The sequence below is a fragment of the Eutrigla gurnardus genome (genome assembly GCF_963514095.1).
Source record: "Eutrigla gurnardus genome assembly, chromosome: 22".
NCBI classification, from domain to species: Eukaryota; Metazoa; Chordata; class Actinopteri; order Perciformes; family Triglidae; genus Eutrigla; species Eutrigla gurnardus.
In genome coordinates, this window is record NC_139933.1 from 13,909,894 (window position 1) to 13,931,220 (window position 21,327).

General features: G+C 44.9%; 1 protein-coding gene and 1 pseudogene across 2 annotated transcripts in view; both read left to right on the forward strand.

Moving 5' to 3' along the window:
* The window catches only part of LOC311008509 (zinc transporter ZIP9-like), an 88,138-nt pseudogene extending 78,009 nt beyond the window's left edge, over nt 1–10,129 (forward strand). Inside the window, exons 3-6 of the transcript in view lie at nt 8,952–9,227; nt 9,483–9,568; nt 9,653–9,787; nt 9,870–10,129. The product of the transcript in view is annotated as a zinc transporter ZIP9-like (transcript). The remainder of the gene's footprint in view (nt 1–8,951; nt 9,228–9,482; nt 9,569–9,652; nt 9,788–9,869) is intronic.
* LOC311032590 (tripartite motif-containing protein 16-like) lies at nt 3,023–5,720 on the forward strand. Its single transcript, XM_084039491.1, has one exon. The coding sequence runs from the start codon at nt 3,038–3,040 to the stop codon at nt 4,685–4,687; it is 1,650 nt and encodes a 549-aa protein (XP_083895617.1). The 5' UTR covers nt 3,023–3,037; the 3' UTR covers nt 4,688–5,720.
* Nucleotides 10,130–21,327: the final 11,198 nt, after the last annotated feature.

Here is a 21,327-nt window from a genome sequence, read left to right on the forward strand (position 1 = left end):
TCACTGGTGGACTGCCTCAGGTCTCTCAGACCAACACCTGTCTCGAGGGGCCGCTGCAGATGCAGGAGCTACACGCTGCCCTGCAGGGCATGCAAGGGTGGCGGGCTCCCGGCATCGACGGCCTCACAGTCGAGTTTTATAAAGCCTTCTGGGACATCTTTGCAAATGATCTTTTAGATGTTTTTAATGAAAGTCTGGCCTCTGGCTCCATGCCCACTTCCTGCCGCAGAGCAGTTATCACTCTCCTACCAAAAAAAGGTAACCTGCAAGAAATCAAAAACTAGCGCCCTGTGTCTTTGTTGTGTGTGGATTACAAACTTCTGTCCAAACTCTTTGACTCCAGGCTGGGGAAAGCTATGGAGCAGGTCATCCATCGGGACCAGACCTACTGTGTGCCCGGCATGTCCATGGTGGACAATGTCCACCTCATTCGGGATGTTTTGGACGTCTCCAGCTCAGTAACACTGGTCTGATTTGTCTAGACCAGGAAAAGGCTTTTGACCGCGTTGAACACAATTTCCTCTGGAAAGTTATGGAGAAGTTTAGGTTCAGCGCTGGTTTCATAGCTAAGATCAAGGTGTTGTACAGTGGGGTTGAGAGTGTGCTGAAGATAAACGGTAGTCTGTGTGCTCCTTTTAGAGCATGTAGAGGCGTTCGGCAGGGCTGTGCTCTGTCTGGCATGCTCTACGCGCTCTCCCTGGAACTCCTCCTCAACAAAATACGTTTTAATATTGAAGGTCTAACTTTACCTGGTTTTAATGGAAGCATTGTTTTATCAGCCTACGCTGATGACCTCATTGTTTTTATTAAAAATCAGGGTGAGATGGACATTTTTAGAAAATATTGTAAACAATTTTACTATTTTATCAGCAGCGACGGTGAACTGGAAAAAGAGCGAAGCCCTCGCTGTTGGTGAATGGGCTGACGGTCTCCCGGTTCTCCCCCAGAGCCTTGCCTGGAAAAAAGACGGGCTGAAATATCTTGGGGTGTTTCTCGGGAATGAGGCTGTGGTGCTGAGAAACTGGGAGACCGTCCTAGAAAGAGTAGAGAGTAAAATAAAAAAAAAATGGAAATGGCTGCTCCCTCAAATGTCATACAGAGGTAGAGTTTTAATCTTAAATAATCTTGTTGCATCCCTCCTGTGGCATCGTCTGTCGTGTATAGACCCCCCCTCTGGCCTACTGGCTGAAATACAGAAAAAAATAGTTGATTTCTTTTGGGGGGGTCTGCACTGGGTGCCACAGGGGGTGCTATATTTACCAAGAGAGGAGGGGGGACAGGGCCTCATCCACCTGGCCAGCAGAACGGCCACTTTCAGGCTTCAATTCATACAAAGGTTTCTGACAGGGCCGTCCGATTTGGTATGGAGGAATGTGACCAGCTGTATCCTCAGACATGTGAGTAAACTGGGGCTGGATACTGCTCTGTTTTTAACTGATTCTAAGATTTTAAAACTAAATGGGTTTCCTCCTTTTTATCAGGGCGTTTTTAAGTCATGGGACCTTTTTACTCGTAAAATGTTTGAAAATACTAACTCTCTGCACTGGTTATTAAAGGAGCCTCTGATACACGGGAGCAGGCTGGACGTTTGTAGCTTGACGCCCGGGCTGGTGACAAAGCTGTCCAACTCAAAGACTGTGAGCCTGCAGCAGCTGGTGGAGGCTGCAGGGCCGGAGCTGACAGGGGCCGGGGCCCTGGGCCACATCCTGGGCATCCACTCTGTCAGGGTGGCCCAGAAGCTGCTGGAGCTCTGGAGGCACAAACTCTGTGGGATGGAGAGGAACCTCCTCATACAGTTTGGTCAGGGAGAGGTCATGCCAGACCCCACGGACCCTTTCCCTGAGATCTACCTGAGCCCAGAGTTTGGAGAAGAGACTGGACCCCTGTTAACTGTCACTAGCTCTACTCTGGGCAAGCTCAGCCTGCACAGAGCCGACAAGGCAACGCTGTATACCAACATTGTCAAATCAGTCAACGGGAAAGGACTGAAAAGTAGGCCCCCCACAGCTTGGAGCAACAGAGCGGGGTGGGACGGGGCCTGCCCGCAGTGGAGGGTTTTATACAAGCCTCCCCTTAAAAAACGGACAGCTTACCTCCAGTGGAGGGTACTTCATGGTGCCATCACCTCAAATGCCTTTGTCTCAGTTTTAAATCCTGCTGTTTCAAACCAATGTCCTTTCTGTGGCCTAAGAGAGACAGTTTTCCATGTTTTTACTGAATGCCTGAGACTCACAAGCTTTCTTTCTTTTTTTAACGTTGGTTTTTAGCTCTTTTAATGTGTTTTTTTCAGAGAGAGTTTTTATTTTTGGTGCAGGATAGAAAAAGACAGATTGTGTCAAATGGCAGCTGATAAACTTCCTATTAGGAGAAGCAAAAATGGCAGTCAGTCAGTCATCAGTCGGAGAAACAAGGTAGAAGAAAGAGCGGGGCATGAGGCCCTTCCTGTGTTTCTCTGTAACATTAAGTCAAGAATATGTCTAGAGTTTAAGTTTTATCAAACCATTGGGGACGTGGAAAATTTTAAATGGCGGTGGTGCTTCGGTGATTTTATCTGCTCTGTCAAAAATGATGATTTAGTATTTGCACAGTTTTTTATCAGATAAACTCCTCTTTTTATTCACCTTATGCACAAATAGCACTTTATTGATGCATTGCATTTTCTCTGTTGAGATATTGATGAATACTGTATGTATATGTATATATGAATATTGTAAATAAAGTGTTTTTTGTAAAAATCAAAAAAATCTCTCTCTCTCTCTCTCTCTCTTTCTCTCTCTCTCTCTCTCTCTCTCTCACACACACACACACACACACACACACACACACACACACACACACACACACACACACACACTTCCTTGTTCCCTCCCCTTCAGATCTACTGTGTGTGGACGGGTGTAACCAACATGGCGGTGAAGTGCAGCAGCTGACAGGCCACCTTCACTTTTTCACACACAGTGTTGTTGAGATCAGACCTCAGACCAGTTTCACTTCTCACTAAGTGAAACTCAGACAGTCGTCGTCGCTGAGAGGTGAAATGGCGCAGAAAGGAGTTCAGCTGGACCGGGAAACCTTCTCTTGTTCCATCTGTCTGGATCTACTGAAGGATCCGGTGACTCTTCACTGTGGACACAACTACTGCATGAAGTGTATTGGAAGCTTCTGGGATGAGAAGGAGATCTACAGCTGCCCTCAGTGTAGGCAGACCTTCATACCGAGGCCTGTCCTGCTGAAAAACACCATGTTGGCAGATCTGGTGGAGGAGCTGAAGAAGACTGGACTCCAAGCTGCTCCTGCTGGTCTCTGCTATGCTGGACCTGAAGATGTGGCCTGTGATTCCTGCACTGGGAGGAAACTGAAAGCCCTCAAGTCCTGTCTGGTGTGTCTGGCCTCTTACTGTGAGAAACACCTCCAGCCTCATCATGAATCAGCAGCATTTAAGAAACACCGGCTGGTGGAGCCCTCCAACAAGCTCCAGGAGAACGTGTGCTCTCGTCACGATGAGGTGATGAAGATGTTCTGCCGTACTGATCAGCAGTCTATCTGTTATCTCTGCCCTGTGGACGAACATAAAGGCCACGACACAGTCTCAGCTGCAGCAGAAAGGACCGAGAGGCAGAGAGAGCTGGAGGGGAGTCGACTAAACATCCAGCAGAGAATCCAGGACAGAGACAAAGATGTGAAGCTGCTCCACCAGGAGGTGGAGGCCATCAACCACTCTGCTGATAAAGCAGTGGAGGACAGTGAGGAGATGTTCACGGAGCTGATCCGTCTCATGGAGAGAAGACGCTCTGACGTGAAGCAGCAGGTCAGATCCCAGCAGGAAACTGAAGTGAGTCGAGTCGGAGAGCTTCAGGAGAAGCTGCAGCAGGAGATCAGTGAGCTGAAGAGGAGAGACGCTGAGCTGGAGAAGCTCTCACACACAGAGGATCACAACCAGTTTCTACACGACTACCCGTCACTGTCACCACTCAGTGAGTCCACACACTCATCCAGCATCAACGCCCGTCCTCCTCGCCGCTACTTTGAGGACGTGACGGCGGCGCTGTCAGAAGTCAGAGATGGACTACAGGAAGTTCTGACACACAGATGGACAAACGTCTCACTGGCAGGGACTGAAGTGGATGTTTCACTGCCACAACCAGAACCCAAGACCAGAGCTGGATTCTTGAAATATTCACGTGAAATCACACTGGATCCAAACACAGTAAACAGATTTCTGTTATTATCTGAGGGGAACAGAAAAGCAACAAGGAGTCCATTGCAGTCTTATTCTAGTCACCCAGACAGATTCACTGGATGTTGTCAGGTCCTGAGTAGAGAAAGTCTGACTGGCCGTTGTTACTGGGAGGTGAAGAGGAGAGGAGGTGGTGAAGTTGGTGTAGCAGTCGCATACAAGAGTATCAGTAGAACAGGAGACTTTGGATACAATGACAAATCCTGGTCGTTATATTGTATCGACAACAGATATACGTTCTTCTACAACTTAGTTAAAACTCCCGTCTCAGGTCCTCCGTCCTCCAGAGTAGGAGTGTTCCTGGATCACAGAGCAGGTATTCTGTCCTTCTACAGCGTCTCTAAGACCATGACTCTCCTCCACAGAGTCCAGACCACGTTCACTGAGCCCCTCTATGCTGGACTTAGTGTTAATCTTAGAGGCAGTGGTGAGTTCTGTCAACTCAAGTAGACAGAAGGCATTTAAGAGTTGAATGACTTCACCTCCTTCTTCTTCTCCCTCCTCCTCTTCCTCCTCTCCGCCTCCTTCTCTCCTCTATTTGAATCCCATTAAAAATGAAATAACTGTTTTGCTTATGTTTTCTTTTGAGAATGGTACACAGCTTGAAAATTCTACCATTTTTGTTCAAGTCCCTCCTTATTGTGAGTCTTGAAACAGTAACACCAGTAACACCAGTAACACCAGTACATGTAGCACACGGTCCTCGTCAGACGTGGAGCTCGAGGTCGCTTCAGACGGATCGACGATGATTTCTTTGATTCATGATTTTTGAATGTACGTTTGAGGTGTGAGCGGGAGGTGGACAAAATAACAGGAACAGCTGACGATCTAATGCGACCCAGAACAACAACAACACGCCTCAAATCTCATCATCAGCTTCACAGGAAGCGATCGCTCCGGGTTTAGTTACACTGCCAGGTGTGTTTGTTTTCTCCACCTCCTGTAAGACTCTTTGTTTGTTTTTGGGACGTCGATCACAGATGCTGAAAAGTTTTATTTTAAAGGTTTTTTTATATGAATTATTGATGCTTATGTGATTATGATATTGAATATAAATGATTTCCCCCGAGCTTCGTCGTGTGTCTTTAACTCTCAGATTGGCGGTGCAGATGTTTCCTGGTTGTGGGTTTCATCACACGGGGTTTCCTTTCATCGGGTCCAGGTTTCATCACCTCCTGTGTCGTTAACCGAAGAGCTGATTTCTGAAGTTATTTTTGCAAGGATTTTGTTATTCTGAGGTTGATTGACTTTCCATGCATCACACACACTAACTGTCGGGCTCTTTATGTCCTTTTTGTAAATGTGAAAGGGTTTGTTTTTGCACACATGTAGCCTTGTTTCCTTTTTAATGGGGGACAGAATAAAACACTGGCTCTGCATTCAGTTTAACGTGTGGTATAAGTTAACACTTTATAGATTTTATATTTGCTTTCCCACGTGCAATGTAGAGAATTTGTCCACAAACGTTCTTGGTTCTCCAGCGTCGGTGTGTTTCTCTCAGAAGCATCGGAGCTCTAGTTGGACGTTTGTGACACCGAGAATCCCAAACCGTCCTCCTGAAAGTGGAGCAGGTTTTTTTTAATTTTGTTTTATCATAGAACAAGTAATAGCCGTATGTGTGATGGACATTCATGCACCTTTGTTTCCCAGTGAGCAGCAAAGCGATGTAATCCTTCAGAGCTCCACCTACGTGTGACTCACCTGACACACACCAGGAAATACACCTCACCGAGGGACCATGAGACTCGCTTTCAGACCGAGTCTAGACTTCCACTGACAAAGGAGCCTCACAAAGGAATGCTGGGAATTCCAGGATATCTGGACCAACGTCACGAACAGCAGCAGCCGACTTCACAAGCGTTTAGCTAGAAGTGAAAGTGAGTTTGGGGGGGAAGCTTTCCAGAGGAAGGAGTGACACCATCTCCTGTCTGCCGGCTGTGTTTTCGGCTTCGGAGGGAAATGGCTTCTAGATCAGAGGAGGATTTCTGCTGCCCTGCCTGCCACGACATCTTCAAAGACCCAGTCCTCCTGTTGTGCAGCCACAGCTTCTGTAGAGCCTGTCTGCAGAGCTGGTGGACGGCGAAGAAACTCCAGGATTGTCCGGTTTGTCGGACGGTATCTCGATGCAGCGATCCGCCTCGTAACCTGGCGTTGAGGAACCTGTGTGAGACCTTTTTACAAGCGAGGGGTCAGACGACCTCGTCGGGGTCGGGGACGCTCTGCCCTCTGCACTCGGAGAAGCTGAAGCTCTTCTGTCTGGACCATCAGCAGCCGGTGTGCGTCGTCTGCCGGGACAGCAAAATCCACACGGACCACAGGTTCAGACCCGTCGAGGAAGCTGCACAGGATCCATCCTGGGCTCGGGGTTCGACTCGGGGACTCACAGCTGGGACGTGGAAGTGGGAGACAACAAAGACTGGGAGCTGGGGGTGATAGCGGAGTCGGTTTGTAGGAAAGGATTCGTGGGGTCTACGGTGTGGAGCTTAGACTTCAATGACGTCGTCTACAGAGCGTACTCCCCGGCAGATAAATACACAGATCTGCCCCTCAGGGAGAAGCTCCAGAAGATCAGAGTTCAACTGGACTGGGACAAAGGAGAGCTGTCGTTTTCTGATCCAGATACCAACACACACATACACACCTCCACACACACGTTCACCGAGAAACTGTGTCCGTACCTCTGCACCAGGACGGCCCTCACTCTGAAGATACTGCCTCTAAAGGTCTCTGTAACAGTGCAAAATTAATTTGTGAGATGGCAATAGACAATACTTTGCACTGCAATTATATAATGGATGGTGGTCTGGATTCATTTAGTAGGTGGTTAGTTTGCTAATTCCACCATGCTGCCTCCATAGGCCTACGTCTCCATATCGGCCAATGGCAAAACTATAGCCTATTGCAATAGCTGGGTTCCAACCAGTAGTCATTCATAAAACACAGTATCTAGAATTCAAGCCTCTAAGGTCTGAGGGAGATACTTAGAAAACCAGAATCTCATCTTTTCTAAAAACTCCAGCGTTTAACTCTGAATGGAGGTTAATTCCACAACGTTTGGTAAGTTGAAAGTGCTAAAGTAACGGTGCGATAGCTGTATTTACACAGCTTCAAAAGGACTGTTCGATAGCTAACCAGAAATTATACATTTTATACTTTACATACAAAATACTAGCGTCTAGTATCATGTCACGGCATTCCATTTGAGTACATGATCTACATTTGTCAGTCTGACGGTTGCAATGATTTCCAGTAGTCTTTTTCTAACTCCAAGTATTCGTGATGAATCCTTTTTATTTCAGATTATCTTCATAAACTCTGTATAGACGGTGGGACTTGTGGTTTTTGTCAACAGCCAATCACTTTCTAATAGAAGTTCTCAGCTTGTTTCTAGATTGTAATGGTAACACAATGTCTCTGCGTTGTCAGAACTGTCAACACTTAGAATGTGTTTGTCTGTTTGCTTTGCCTTTTTATAGTTTGGCATTTTCTGTTTTTCTAGATAGGAAGAGTAATAATAGCAAATGTCATCATTTGACAGTTTCATTTTATTATTCTTTCCAAAGGGCCGTCAGTACAACAGATCCATCACAACCCCCCTCCCCCCAGCTCTTTGAACAATAAATCTTTATTTCATCAAGTTTGTTGACAATAAGTGTTGCTTTTTAACTAGAGTCACATAAAACAAAGAAATGATAAAGCAATAGTATGCACAACAACACAATTAACCATTTATCCAGAAACAATACAATAAATGCGACATCAACAATTAACCACACAAAAAAACACCAACATGTCTTTAATATGAAGTGTTTCTGTTTAAAATGTTATCACCACTACACAGTTTGTTTATTCCAGCTCTGAGCAACTCCTTCATTTTCTTTGTGCATCGCATTGAGAGAAACCAGTGTATATGAACGGCAGCTAAACATTTGGATATCTAGTATGCATGCGGTCTGCATACTTCTCCAGTGTGAGCACACTTCATACTCAGAATAGCACCTTTGTGGGCATTATTATATTATTATATTACTTTTGGCTGCTCAAAGAGGTAAAATGATCTAATAACTGACAACACAGGTAACAGGTTTTTTTCTCGTTCCTGTCCTGTCGTGGAAACACTGTTTCTCAAGCTCTTATGATGGATTACTATAGTTGAGGCTGGAAGAATGGAGGTCGATGATTGGAGGACCAGATCTGATGGGGCGGGCCTGTGCAGTTCTCAGTGTCCAACACTGGGTGCTGCTGCTCCTCCTCCTCCTCCTGCTGTTCCTCCTCCTCCTCCTGCTACAGTGGTGTTCAAGGAAACCTCGAGGTGTGACGTGGAAGGCAGAATGGCACGCAGGTACTGTGGTTTGCAACAAGTGACACGGTGAGAACAGATTGTCAGCTTCCAGCAGAAGCCACGATAAGATGTAGCACATCATCACTTGTGAAGAAGAAGGAGGAGGAGGAGGAGGAGGAGGAGGAGGAGGAGGAGGAGGAGGAGGAGGAGGAGGAGTTTCTCTTCTTTTGTTGTCTTGTTGGAGGATGTTGTTGACGTTCTTGTGAATGAGCACCAGTGTTTATTAGCATGGAAATCTGAGAACTCGCTCCAGCTATTGTATGTCAAATTGAAATATTGTCATTAGAATATTCATAATTCTATAATTACACAATAAATATAATACAATCATGATATATATGGTATTGATTTAAATCTGGTGTGGCTCCACAGAGGAGCCTGCGGTTCGTGTCCATCCTGGGGGCAGGACTCCTGTGTGGGACAGCGCTGGCATCACCATCCCTGAGGGAGTGGGCTTACTGGGAGAGTCGTGGAGAGGTGAGCCGAGCCATCCTCACCTCATACTTCATCATCGGGGTCTCTTTGACTTTCAGGTTCATCCTAATGTTCGTAGTGGATCAGATCGGAAGTTTCTCTCAGACCAGGCGACTCGATTGTCCAACAGTGTGGGCATCACGGCAACTTTGGGGCTGGTTATTCACGCTGCAGGTAACTTATACAGCATTTATTATACTGCTTTATTGTATGTTTTCATGAAGCCAACAATGCCCTGGAGTTCATTTCCTCATGTGATCTCATGTGATTTGTTCCAAGTGCCCTACTTTTCCTCGCACACCCGTTCTTTGTGAAAAACTTGGCGTGCAGACAGACACATCAAATGACACTCTTCCACCAGTTTGATGTAAATGTAGTTTATTTGGATTGTTGAGCCCATGAATCTGATTGTTGGTGTTTGCATTGTAGCTGATGGATTCGCTGTGGGTGCAGCTGTGGCCACGGGTCAAGTGCCGGTGCAAGTTGTAGTATTTTTAGCAGTGATGCTACACAAGGTGAGTTTCCCTGACAGAACATTTCATTGAAGGATGTATAGAAGTATGTAAGGAGATGGAATAGAGATGGTCTCTTATCTATAGGCGCCTGCAGCTTTTGGTTTGGTCTCTTTTTGGATGCATGCTGGCCTTGAAAAGACATACATTCAGGGACATTTGTTGGCCTTTTCAGCTGCAGCACCTCTACTTGCCGTCCCCACTTACTTCATATTACACACAGTAAGAAAGCACCCTTCAGCAATCTTGAGTTCCTCCAGTTTCAACTTGGCCGTTATTTGATCCGTTGTGTTTGCGTCTGCAGTCTGGCTGCTCGTCTCAGAACCAGCTCATTGCGACAGCTGTGTGGATGCTCTTCTCGGCCGGACTTTCCTCTACGTGGCCACGGTGCACGTTCTCCCCGAGGTCAGCAGCAGCAAGACGGGCCTTCCCCCCTCGGACCACGAGCAGCACACCGGGGCCGAGGCCCACCACCGGCGACACCTGGGGCTCCCAGAGAGCCTCACTCTGGTCCTCGGGGTCGGGATCCCCATGCTGCTGGCCCCCGGGCTGCATGATGACTGATTGAATCATAAAAGAATCATCTAAAAGAATCATATCTGCCAAATATTGTACACATCTGTGGTTTCCAAGCAGGTCCTCCCAGTTGGAGATGCTTCATTGAATCTTTGCCTATGACACTTCAGGAACCTCTCTATTTGTCGGTTCCCTCTTTGTAGTTTACGGGAAGTAAAACCATGTTTGCTCATTCTGCTTAATGTTCTGCTCTTTTTAGTTGATTTCTTATTTGCACACAACACATGCTTTGAGGTAAAGTAGACAACCACCAGTGTGAATTACAGATATGGACACAAAAAGGTATTTTACAATTTATTTAATTTGCAGTTTAATTTACAAAATATACAATATACAATTAATTTACAAAAATATACAAACAGAAAAAACAAGTGGTTAGAACTGCTCTGCCAGCTGAAATGCCAACTCTTCTAAGTTTTCAAAGCCTAAATTCTGGATTTCCTCCAAGAATGCGAACTCTGCACATAAGTCGGAGGAGAGGCAGGGGGGCTCAGTCACAGGTGTGTAGGAGGTGGAGGGCTCAGTCACAGGTGTGTAGGAGGTGGAGGGCTCAGTCACAGGTGTGTAGGAGGTGGAGGGCTCAGTCACAGGTGTGTAGGAGGTGGAGGGCTCAGTCACAGGTGTGTAGGAGGTGGAGGGCTCAGTCACAGGTGTGTAGGAGGTGGAGGGCTCAGTCACAGGTGTGTAGGAGGTGGAGGGCTCCTCCACACCGTTTTGCTGTGGGAGCACACGCTGCTTCTTGGCTGGCTTGGTCTCCTCCCCAGATGCAGAAGCTGCAACAAACAAAAGCACTGATCAATCCACTAAGACTTGTTAACACATGGTAAAAGGTGCTGCTTCCTATTCTCTCCATTCTGAACGTTCTAACATCGTCCAACATGATCCCTCATTGAGTTTACATCCTATTTGACATCCACAGACATATTGACTTACCTTCAGCCTTTCTGACAGCGTTGCTCCTTTCCCTCTTCCTCTTTTTGCCCTACACAAAAAACCAACACATTAGACTTTGGATCACCATGAGCCGATACAAACATAAGATTTGTTTCAGTGCCTTTTTGTTCACAAGCTCTCGTGCGCCGGTGTTTAATGTATGAGTTGTACGTCAGCAGAATGTACATACATAATTGTTGGTGGAGGACCAGTTTGGGTGGAGTTGTGCGTGGAGGCCCTTCTCCCTGTCTGCCTCTGCATAATATGTGGCCTGCTCCTCTCTGGAAAGCGACTTCCACTGTGGAGAGACGACAACACACTGTCAGCACACACCGCGACACACAACTACAGGTCGCATGAACACAAACGTATTAGCAGCTGTATTAATATGCACACGGAATCACATGAATGAGAGCCGGGGTCCCACAGACCCCCACGGTGCATCTGAGCAAACACACTCACCCTCTGCCCCAGGACACTGTTAACTGCAGAGCTCCCACGGCTCTGCAGTTCGGCGGTACAGTGTGGCCTCTGCTCCTTCATGAATATCATGAATGCGTTGGGCGGCTTCTTCACGTAAGGACGATCGTCCTGCTCGTCTGCACGCTTTCTCTTGCTGTGGAAAAACAGGGAAAGAAAAGAACAACTTTAGAGAGAGAACGTTAAAATGAGCAAGAATAATACAAGATTTCCTGTTCTGTGTCGTGCCATTAAAAAAGTCTGATAATTATATGAATGCAAATCATCTTGGTGGACAAATAACACCTGCAATCAGACAACAGCTGCAAGAAATTCAATATAAGGTGGATGTTGTACATTTTGACCAAAGTGGACTTACTTTGATGATGATGGAGGAGGAGAAGGAGGAGGAGGAGGAGGAGGAGGAGGAGGAGGAACATAGCCGTACAGGACTTTTCCATTTCTACACACAGAGAGACGGAGACACGTTAGTTGTGTTAGGTGTGTGTGTGTGCGTGTGTGTGTGTGTGTGTGTGTGTTACTTACGTGAATCCAATAGGAGTCAGCCTCTTCAACACCTCATCACACAGACGCACCACTGGAAGGTTCAGCTGGAGACAAACACACACAGAGCAGCTGGTTAGACATCCTGACGGTTGTACTGGATTGTATTTGATTCATTTAAACATTAGCCTTATAGAAAACAAGGAGAGATGCAGTGCACCAGGTTTCAGCAAACTAGGTATTTTTAACCTCTAGTCCCTGCATGTTGGTGGAACAATACATTAATAACAATTTCATGTAAAATTAGTATAAAAACCTAAATAAGTTCATACATTGTTTATTCATCCTAACAAATACATTCATCTGAACTAAGACTGTACAGCCTCGTCTTCTAAATACTTCTAAAACGTGTTTTCTATTGGAGTTTGTACAGGACACAAATGATCCGTCTAATATCTTTTTGATGAAACGTTTGGTCCGTGGGATTTCAGAAAACAGTCAAAGAAATGCCCATCACACATTCACGTCTTCAAACTCCCTTTTTGGTCTGACCAGAGTCCAAAACCACAAAATGCTCATGTTTTTAATGCAACTCTTCTGCCAACTGTCCCTAACCTCTACTGGGTATCTTACCGGTGCCTGGCTATGTAGAGGAGGGGGTGGAGGAGAAGGAGGAGGAGAAGGAGGAGGAGATGGAGGAGGAGAAGGAGATGCTTTCGAGTTCATTTTTAATCTGAATGCAACGTGTAACCTGTGACAAAGATGGACAAGAAGCTGACGTTGAGACACTTTTATTGGATGTAAAATCAGGATCAGGATAAATACTGATTTTGAGCAGTTTTGCTGATGATACTTTTAACAAATGTGCTCAGAGAGATATCAGTAGGCCTAATAATATCAACGTGATGAGATGTTTTAAATCCGACTGTGTGTGAACGCAGCACACGTATCATCACGTGTCACCTCTGTACTTACGATACGAGTGACTGGCGGCTCTATTCGCGCTCAAGTATCGACTTTCCAGGACGAGAAACAAAGACGTCTAGTCTGAGTCTGGTCTGCTGGCGGTCTGATCTCCAATCCTGCCCGCGTTATTGGCTGTGAGGTGTGGCTGACGTCATTCTGTGTTGTGGTTCAAATCCACGTGCGTTCTATCACGTTAACAACACGAAGACAACGCGTTGTTATGGACGCCATCCAGTTCAAATAAACACACGTGAATTCTAACACGTTAACAACACGTAGACATACGTCCATGACGCCTATATGATTTATTCACATGTAATTATTATTATTATCATTATCAATATTATTATTATGAGTAGTAGTTTTAGTAGTACTTCTACTAGTAGTAGTATTGTTGGCCTTACAATACACCTTCATTTCATAGAAAAACAAAAAATGAATGAGGTGAATGAAAAAATTCCAACAATAGACACTCAGTTTAAAATCATGGTTCATGATCAATACTTCACAATTTCATTTGTTGACAACGAGATCCATAAATCCTGAAATTAATGTCTGACAAAATCTTTCCTCCGGTTGTTGAACTTCATCACAGTGTTGCAATCAGTCTCCCCCTGGCGGCTTATTGAGAAAATACATGAATGTGTGACGTAGTCGGGCAGGTGTGTTGTGGGTAGTGTAACTAAAGGTGTTGTGTGTAAGCTCTGGGTGAGTCTACGGGGGTGAATGCGGTCCATGCTCCAGACGAGAGTCTAATAAGAAGAAGTGCCTTTAATGCTTAATAAAGCCCGAGTTCATGTTGTTGCAACCACCGCCTCGCTGTCCAGTCCTTCGGCTGTTAACCCGGACCACCGGAGGCAAGTTACCTGCCACGAGCCAAGTTAGCAAGAATATCAGCCCGCTCCCAACTACGGTTCGGAGAGAGGAGCTGCGAAGGTAACACTGGGGGCTCGTCCGGGATCCAACGAGCAAGGATACAAGCGAGAGAAAAGAAAAAAAAGTTACGTCGCAACAGTCGGAAGCAGAATGACGGCGCTTGGAGCTAGAGCTAAAGCTACTGCTAATGCTAGCGCTTGGAATAAGAGACCCATTGGAATGGAACCCCCAAACGTAAGCAAAAACCCGTTTTTGATGGACATAAGAGACACTTATATGGACATGGACATTATATGGACATGAGCGGCCGATAGCCGACAGCACTAACCCGTTCGCCGCTAGCATGGAGCTAACGTTAGCCGCGGGCGAAGCGGCAGTTCAACGTAGCTCTGCCCCCCACGCCACCGCCATCACAGCGGACTAACCCGTTCCTTACGCCATTGGAACAACAATATAAGGCAGATTGGGAGTCCCTGTATTTTAATCAGCCAATTTGTGACAGTTCAAAACGGATGGCAGCCAGCCCAGTTGCAGTTACTGCGGTCGAGTGAGCCGTCATTCGTTTTTCCGAAGTTAAACCAGCCGCCCGAAAATTTGCACTGCGCCCGTATTGTGATAATTATGGTAAATGCATTGCAACTGCTCGGAGGAGCTAACATGAAGGAAGATTTCACAATTAAGTGTTGCACAACCAGGCTCATATACAGGATAAATACGGAAATAAGATTAATTGCATAATATTCACATAACGTTTCACTGTGGAATATCAGAATAAAATGCCTTTGGATATTTCCTGTGCAGTAAAATATTACATTATCTTAAAAATAATTCAAATTCACTCCACAAATCCACTTCAGGTACATTTCAGATGACCTCAGGTATCCAGAAATTACAGACTTTTTCACTGTGGGATTTTTAAATAAAACATTTTTATGTTTTAATTTTTTTACATTTGTGTTTTTACTGCTGACAAGTATGTTTAAGACTGTTTTTATATTATAGAGAATAGATTTAGAGTCCAGCTCTGTATTATTAGTGGTCTGAGATTACTTTTTACGGTATATAATATTTGATGTATTTGGATTTATTTTTATTTATTTGCAGAGGAGAACATCTGAGGAGGAGACTAGTGGACACTGAGTCTCAGAGGAAGAGATTTCTATTTGTTTTACACATTTAATTAATTTTCACGGTTATATTCCTGATAACTTGTTTGGCCAGTTTTTTTTTTATTTTTCCATTTAGGATGCCTCAGAAGAACCACCGGCTGTCCGCTGCTGCCAGGCGGAGGATGGAGGATCGGTGTGACGGGCAGGAGCCTGTCATTTCCTTCTCGGGCAGACCCCCTGGTATGTACTCAAATGTTTTCTTTTATGATTAAATGTTTTACTTTATTAATTGTTAGATGTTTTCTCACTATATTTAGTGCAAACCTAGTGGAAAGAGCTATGCCTCTATACCAGGGGTACTCAAATACAAATCCTCAAGGGCCACAAAGATGTTTTTCAATGACTCAAAGGTCCATTTATTGAGGTTGGTCAGGCCACATGTGATATACTGTATTTAGTGCATTTCTTTTTGTTGTTCTTACCTCTGTATTTTGAGGATATGTTTCTTCAAAATGTGTATGCTTTGTCTCATAATGCCGCTTCAAATTGGAAATCTTCATCACAGATAGTCTCCTGGCATATTAAACACATGGGTCTTGTGCTGGTTGGAGAAATAATGAATGCAAACTTTTCAGTCCATTCTTCTTTAAATTGGCGATTTTCACTGTCCACCTTTCTTTAGGCAGAGAACTTGGACCACGCCATTTTCATGTCATCTTTTTTCCCGTCTATGCTATCTGGCTATGCTCCTACTGGCAAAGTGGCAATATGCGAACCGCTTCAAAAACGAAAGTGAAACTTAAAAATGCGCTCGTAGCGCGACCCAATAACAGGCTGTCTGTGTATCGTTGGCATGGAGACAAGTCCCGATACACGTGCTGACCCAACCAAAACACATACTGAAAAAATAATAGTTCCGGGGCCACAAATAGGTGGCCGGCGGCCCGGATGCGGCCCGGGGTCCGCCTACTGAGTACCGTTGCTCTATACTTATTATAAATTATGAATGAAATTTCTGACTGTGATTTTTTTTTTTTTTTTTTTTACTGTTTCACTAGCCCGTGGAACTGGACGTGGCCATGCCGTGAGGAAGTGGCCAACTTCTGCTCACACCGGCCGGAGCCACAAGTTGGTCATCCCGCCGGAGTCTCCAGACAAAAAGGTAATGTTGTGTTGGAAGTCATTCGACAAATGATGTTTGATGTTGATCATAATCTTGTTTGCATGATAATAATTCTCCGTTGTGTCGTTCCAGTTTGTTCTTCTTGTCGGGGACTCCCACCTTCGCAGCATCGTGGACGGGTTCGTCACGATGCCGGAGGGACGCCTGTCGTTTGGTGCCATGGCGACGCCGGGGACTTGTGCCAGGGACCTGAGGACCGAGCTGGTGAGTGCAGTTGTGCCACGTACACCAGACCTTGTATGTGTTCTTGCCCCCAGCAACAACCTGACGGCAAGGAGGACGGTGGAGCAGGCAGGGGAGGACTTCGGTGAGCTCATCGCCAGTGCCTGCAGTCGGTGGCCCAAGGTGTTCGTCCTGGACTTCGTTCCTCGCCTGACGGTCGACGTGGATGTCCAGGATAACTTCAGGCAGGAGTTTCGCCGCGTTGCAGCAGTCATGGGTACGTTTTAAAAGGATGTTTGTGAAGTACATTTACATGTATGGTGTGTCATGTGTTGGATAGCAGACTTTTAACTATGCCATCTCTGTGTATTTATTGTAGACGTGCGGTACTGCTGCATCGCGGAGCACTTCCCATTGAACCGCCTTGAGCTGTGGAGCCGGGATGGTGTAAGTATACGAGTATTTAAGTGCATGGGAGATTTACTGTCAAATGTCTGTTCAGTCAATTAATTGTGATTGTGATTTGTTTTTTAGGTCCATCTGAGTGACAACCATGGGATGGGTGTCCTGGTCCAGCTGATGTGGAGCTACGCTCTCCAGCAGTTGGAGCCCCCGCCTCCGCCCGTGGTTCCCCCCCGGAAATCGCCTCCAGCCCAGCGTCGCCGTCCCCAGCCGGTTGTGCTGGAGTCCACGGACCGGCTCGTGCCTGCGGACCTCAGTGCCCCCGTGGGCCACTGCAGCTCCAGAAGGCCAACGGGTAATTAGCATTTATGTGAGATCTGTTTTTTTTATGCCATGTTTTAAAGTTTCCACTTTTTAATGATGTTTTTCCTGATGTAGAAAAAAAAGGAGCTCTGTTTTCAATACGTCTTTCTTTTGTCGCTTTTCTACATTTAGAAGGTGGAGCATCGTAGGCAGCGTCGTTGTAGGGGGCGCCGTTGTAGGCGTGGCTTCCAAGAAGTCTCCTGAGGTAGGTGTACTTTGTTTAAAGTAAAGGATTGTGGCAGTGGGGTGTGGTTAAGGCGCCGGCTGCTGGGGGAGAGGGAGGAGTGGCTCAGCCGACACTCAGACAGCAGGACAGAATCAGCTAATCAGTCGGCTATATAAGCATGCTTCTAACCTGGTTCTGGTCTCTTGCAGTAGGCTGGGTCCTGTGAGAGGAGCAGGTGGAGAACCCAAGGAGCACAGACCGACCCGACCCTCAGCCATCGGAGAGACGGCTGTTCATCTTGTCTTCTGTTTTTGCTACGTTGAGCCATGTTTTGTGAGAGCGAAAATAAACGCTTGGAACCTCAAACCAAGCTGTGTCGTCCTTCATTCCTCTCCCTGTGAGCGCTGAGGTTCACAAGGTGTTTGCGCGTATATATAAATAAATATACACTGCTCAAAAAAATAAAGGGAACACTAAAATAACACATCCTAGATCCGAATGAATGAAATATTATTAAATACTTTGTTCTTTACAAAGTTGAATGTGCTGACAACAAAAGCACACAAAAATGATCGCTGGAAATCAAATTTATTAACCCATGGCGGTCTGGATTTGGAGTCATACTCAAAATTAAAGTGGAAAAACACTTCAAGCTGTGTTTTGACTTTGATGTATATCCTTAAAACAAGTCAAAATCATCCAGTGTGTGTGGCCTCCACGTGCCTGTATGACCTCCCTACAGCGCCTTGGCATGCTCCTGATGAGACGACGGCTGGTCTCCTGAGGGATCTCCTCCCAGACCTGGACTAAAGCATCCTTCAACTCCCGGACAGTCTGTGGTGCAACCTGGTGTTGGTGGATGGAAAGCAGTTTTGTTTCCATCATGCTGGACATTGTTGCTCATCAAAAATGAATCGCGTTTCTTTCGTTATATTGGCTTTGCACAAATAGAACGAGCCATTCGTCATAACATTAGGTTATATGCTAATAGTATACACTAACACTGTAGAGACATAACATGAGGATATTAACATAGAAGTTGTTTAATATGGGGCACGTAAACATGTAAACAAACAGAGCATTGCCAGCAGACTAGTCACTATATTGACACCATTGATGGACCATGACGAGTGTTTTGAGTGGCTGAGGTTGCTGTGGTTTGCTCATGGGCTCCCTCCCCTTTGTTATTTCCTATGTATTTAATACATGCATGCATACCTGAAACACACTGAGGAAGGATCCTGCATGAAACGTCCATGCACATATTTATTTGAATAGGCCCATATGTTAAATAAAACAATTTAAAATTTAAAACGTGTTCCTTTTGTTATGGGATGCTTGTATTGTAAAATGTTAAAGTTATCAAATGTGTAAACTCAAGGAAAGATGCATGCCCTAATAAAAGATAACCATATGCTTCATTTCCTGAAAGTTTACTGATAACTGTATTTCAACATAAATCTACAGAGTGACATTTCATTCAAATACATAGGAATAGTTGATCTGATCTGTTTATATGTTTAAGAAATGACATGATAATCACCGACTCATTTTAGATACACACATATTCACCAAATATTGTAACATGTAATTGTTTGGCTGCAAATGACATACAATAACTTCATGAGAGAAACAAAAAACCAGGAAGGTATATTTCCTAAATGCTACAATAAACAATAACTAAATATCAAAAGAGAAAAAGGTTTCACTGCTCTTTATTAACAGGTATTGTGTCTGTAAGAGCTACATTTGAAATTCAGTATACACACCATTAAGGACAAGATATTATAACCTGTTTGATTTATAATTGATAATGACTCCTTTTTGTAGGCTGCTGTTTTTACAATTGTGAAGATTTTCCATTTTTTCACATCATGTAAGATGTGATGCGATATTTCATATGCAGCCATTGAACTGCCAGCACTTATTATGATGTATAATTTTTCCATAATGAATAGAAAGAGGATATACAAAGCACAAATGGGAGATGTCCATTCCTAAAGAGTTCACACAGAAATTCATGATCCATACGATTTTCTACCCTTATGTGGAGGCTTACATCCAGTCATTTGATCCAGTAGAGCAGGTTGTGATCATTAAATTTGAGCTTGTATGTAAGCAGGTAAGAACATGTAAAGCTCAATGGCTTCATCTGGAGAAGTGGGTGGATGAAGACTGTTTTCTGCCATGGCAAGGCAGCAAATGTCAAACACTGTATCGTCACAGAGATACGGTCCTCTTTCAGGTACTCTCTGGCACCAAAAAGTTGGGTAGGGTGTACATCATCACTGGGCGCCCACATGGAGACATAGCATTTCTGCATGGGCCAATTCTGTGAGTGTTCCAGACAGGGGTGGACTGGGACAAAAATTTGGCCCTGGACTTTTTGGTCCAGACCGGCCCACTACAATCCACGCGCAGATATCGCCCCGTTGATGTACAAACACATAAGTTCTTAATAACACCACTATACTAAACAATATCCCTTTATATTCTGAAGCCTTGAATAAAATAAATGATAACTACGCATTGTGTTGCTCACTTGCTCTTAAGAAGGATACTGGAGAAAGGATTTAAGATTCAAGAGTGTTTATTTATCACTCACTCATACAGGTACAAGCAGTGAATCATGACATTGGCAGGCTGGCAGCCAGGTACTGCAGGTCACTCAGAAACCACACACAAATAGAGAGCCCTGTGAAAGACAGACAACAAAAGATGTATACACTATGTTAGTGATAGTACAGCTCAACATAATGTATAGACAATGAAGCATGACATAATACTTGAAATACTTGTAATTTGTGTACTGCATCATGAGTATGTATGCAGATGTTTTACTGTAATATAGTTAATCAGCGTTTTATTAATTTGAACTGTATGTTAAACTGTTGAAGGACAATAAACCATAAACACTGACTGAAAAAAGTATGTAAAGCATACATATTTGTTAAGTTGTAAACACTTTAACTCTGGTGACCTGATTTGGGGGATGTCATTATAGGTGAATATGGTTATTGTTTTCCAATACTTTAGATAACTAGATTTAGTTGTAACACACCACACCATCCAGAGTTTGCTATTTATTATGTCAAGTAAAGTTCATAGACAGTTAAGCAACCGTTCTGAACCATTTATTTTAATGAATGTTTATCCACACTATTCTGGAAGGCACATACCTGCTACCTCCTTCACATGGAGTCTCTTCTTCCTCATCATTTCTTTCAGCCTCCTCCTGCACCATAAGGGCAGTGATGGGAGCCTCTCTGTCACTGTCAGACTCACGTGAAGGACACGGACCTGCTTCGGTGCTGCTAGCTCCGGCCGGGCCGGCCCCTGCTGCAAACATCTGCGTGATAGTTCAACTTTTAGCAGCCTGTGCTGCTAGAGCTTTTCTTTTCTTTTCCCTCAATTTTTCTGCACCGGCTTTGCGTTTTTTACTTTCCTTCTCCATTGTTGTTTTTCGTGTGGTGTTATGTTGTTGTTGTTGTTTTCTCTCGCGCCGTCTCTCATCATCGACTCCTCATCATTAAAAGTGATTGGACGAGGGGGGGTCTAGAACATGCGTGGGTGGGACTCCTGGGCCTCTAAAGCCTCTCATAGGACCATTCTGTAGACAGACAAGCCACCGGGCCAATCATCACCTCTCACCTCTCTGTCTGCAGCTGATCACTGTGGGCCGAGCTGGTGCACGTCTCTCTCCCCGGGCCGCCCGGGAGAGTTACACTAGTTATCAAAGCAAGGCGAGGCATGGCAAAAAAATAAATAAATTAAATAAATAAATTAAAAAAACGGCCGTCCATCGGCCCATTAGTGACCGGCCCACCGGGAAAAGTCCCGGTACTCCCGATGGCCAATCCACCCCTGGTTCCAGAGGTGAACAACTTCCTGCAGTTCTCTCTAAAGATAAATAAAAATAGAAAGTGGGAAAATCAGTTCACACATGATCATTAAACTAGCCAGTAATGTAGTTCAAATCAGCTCCAACTTAAACATCTGCAATAAGAAACTGGATAGTATGTATGTAGGAGTCGTCATGTGAATCCAAAAGTGTGCGTTCCAT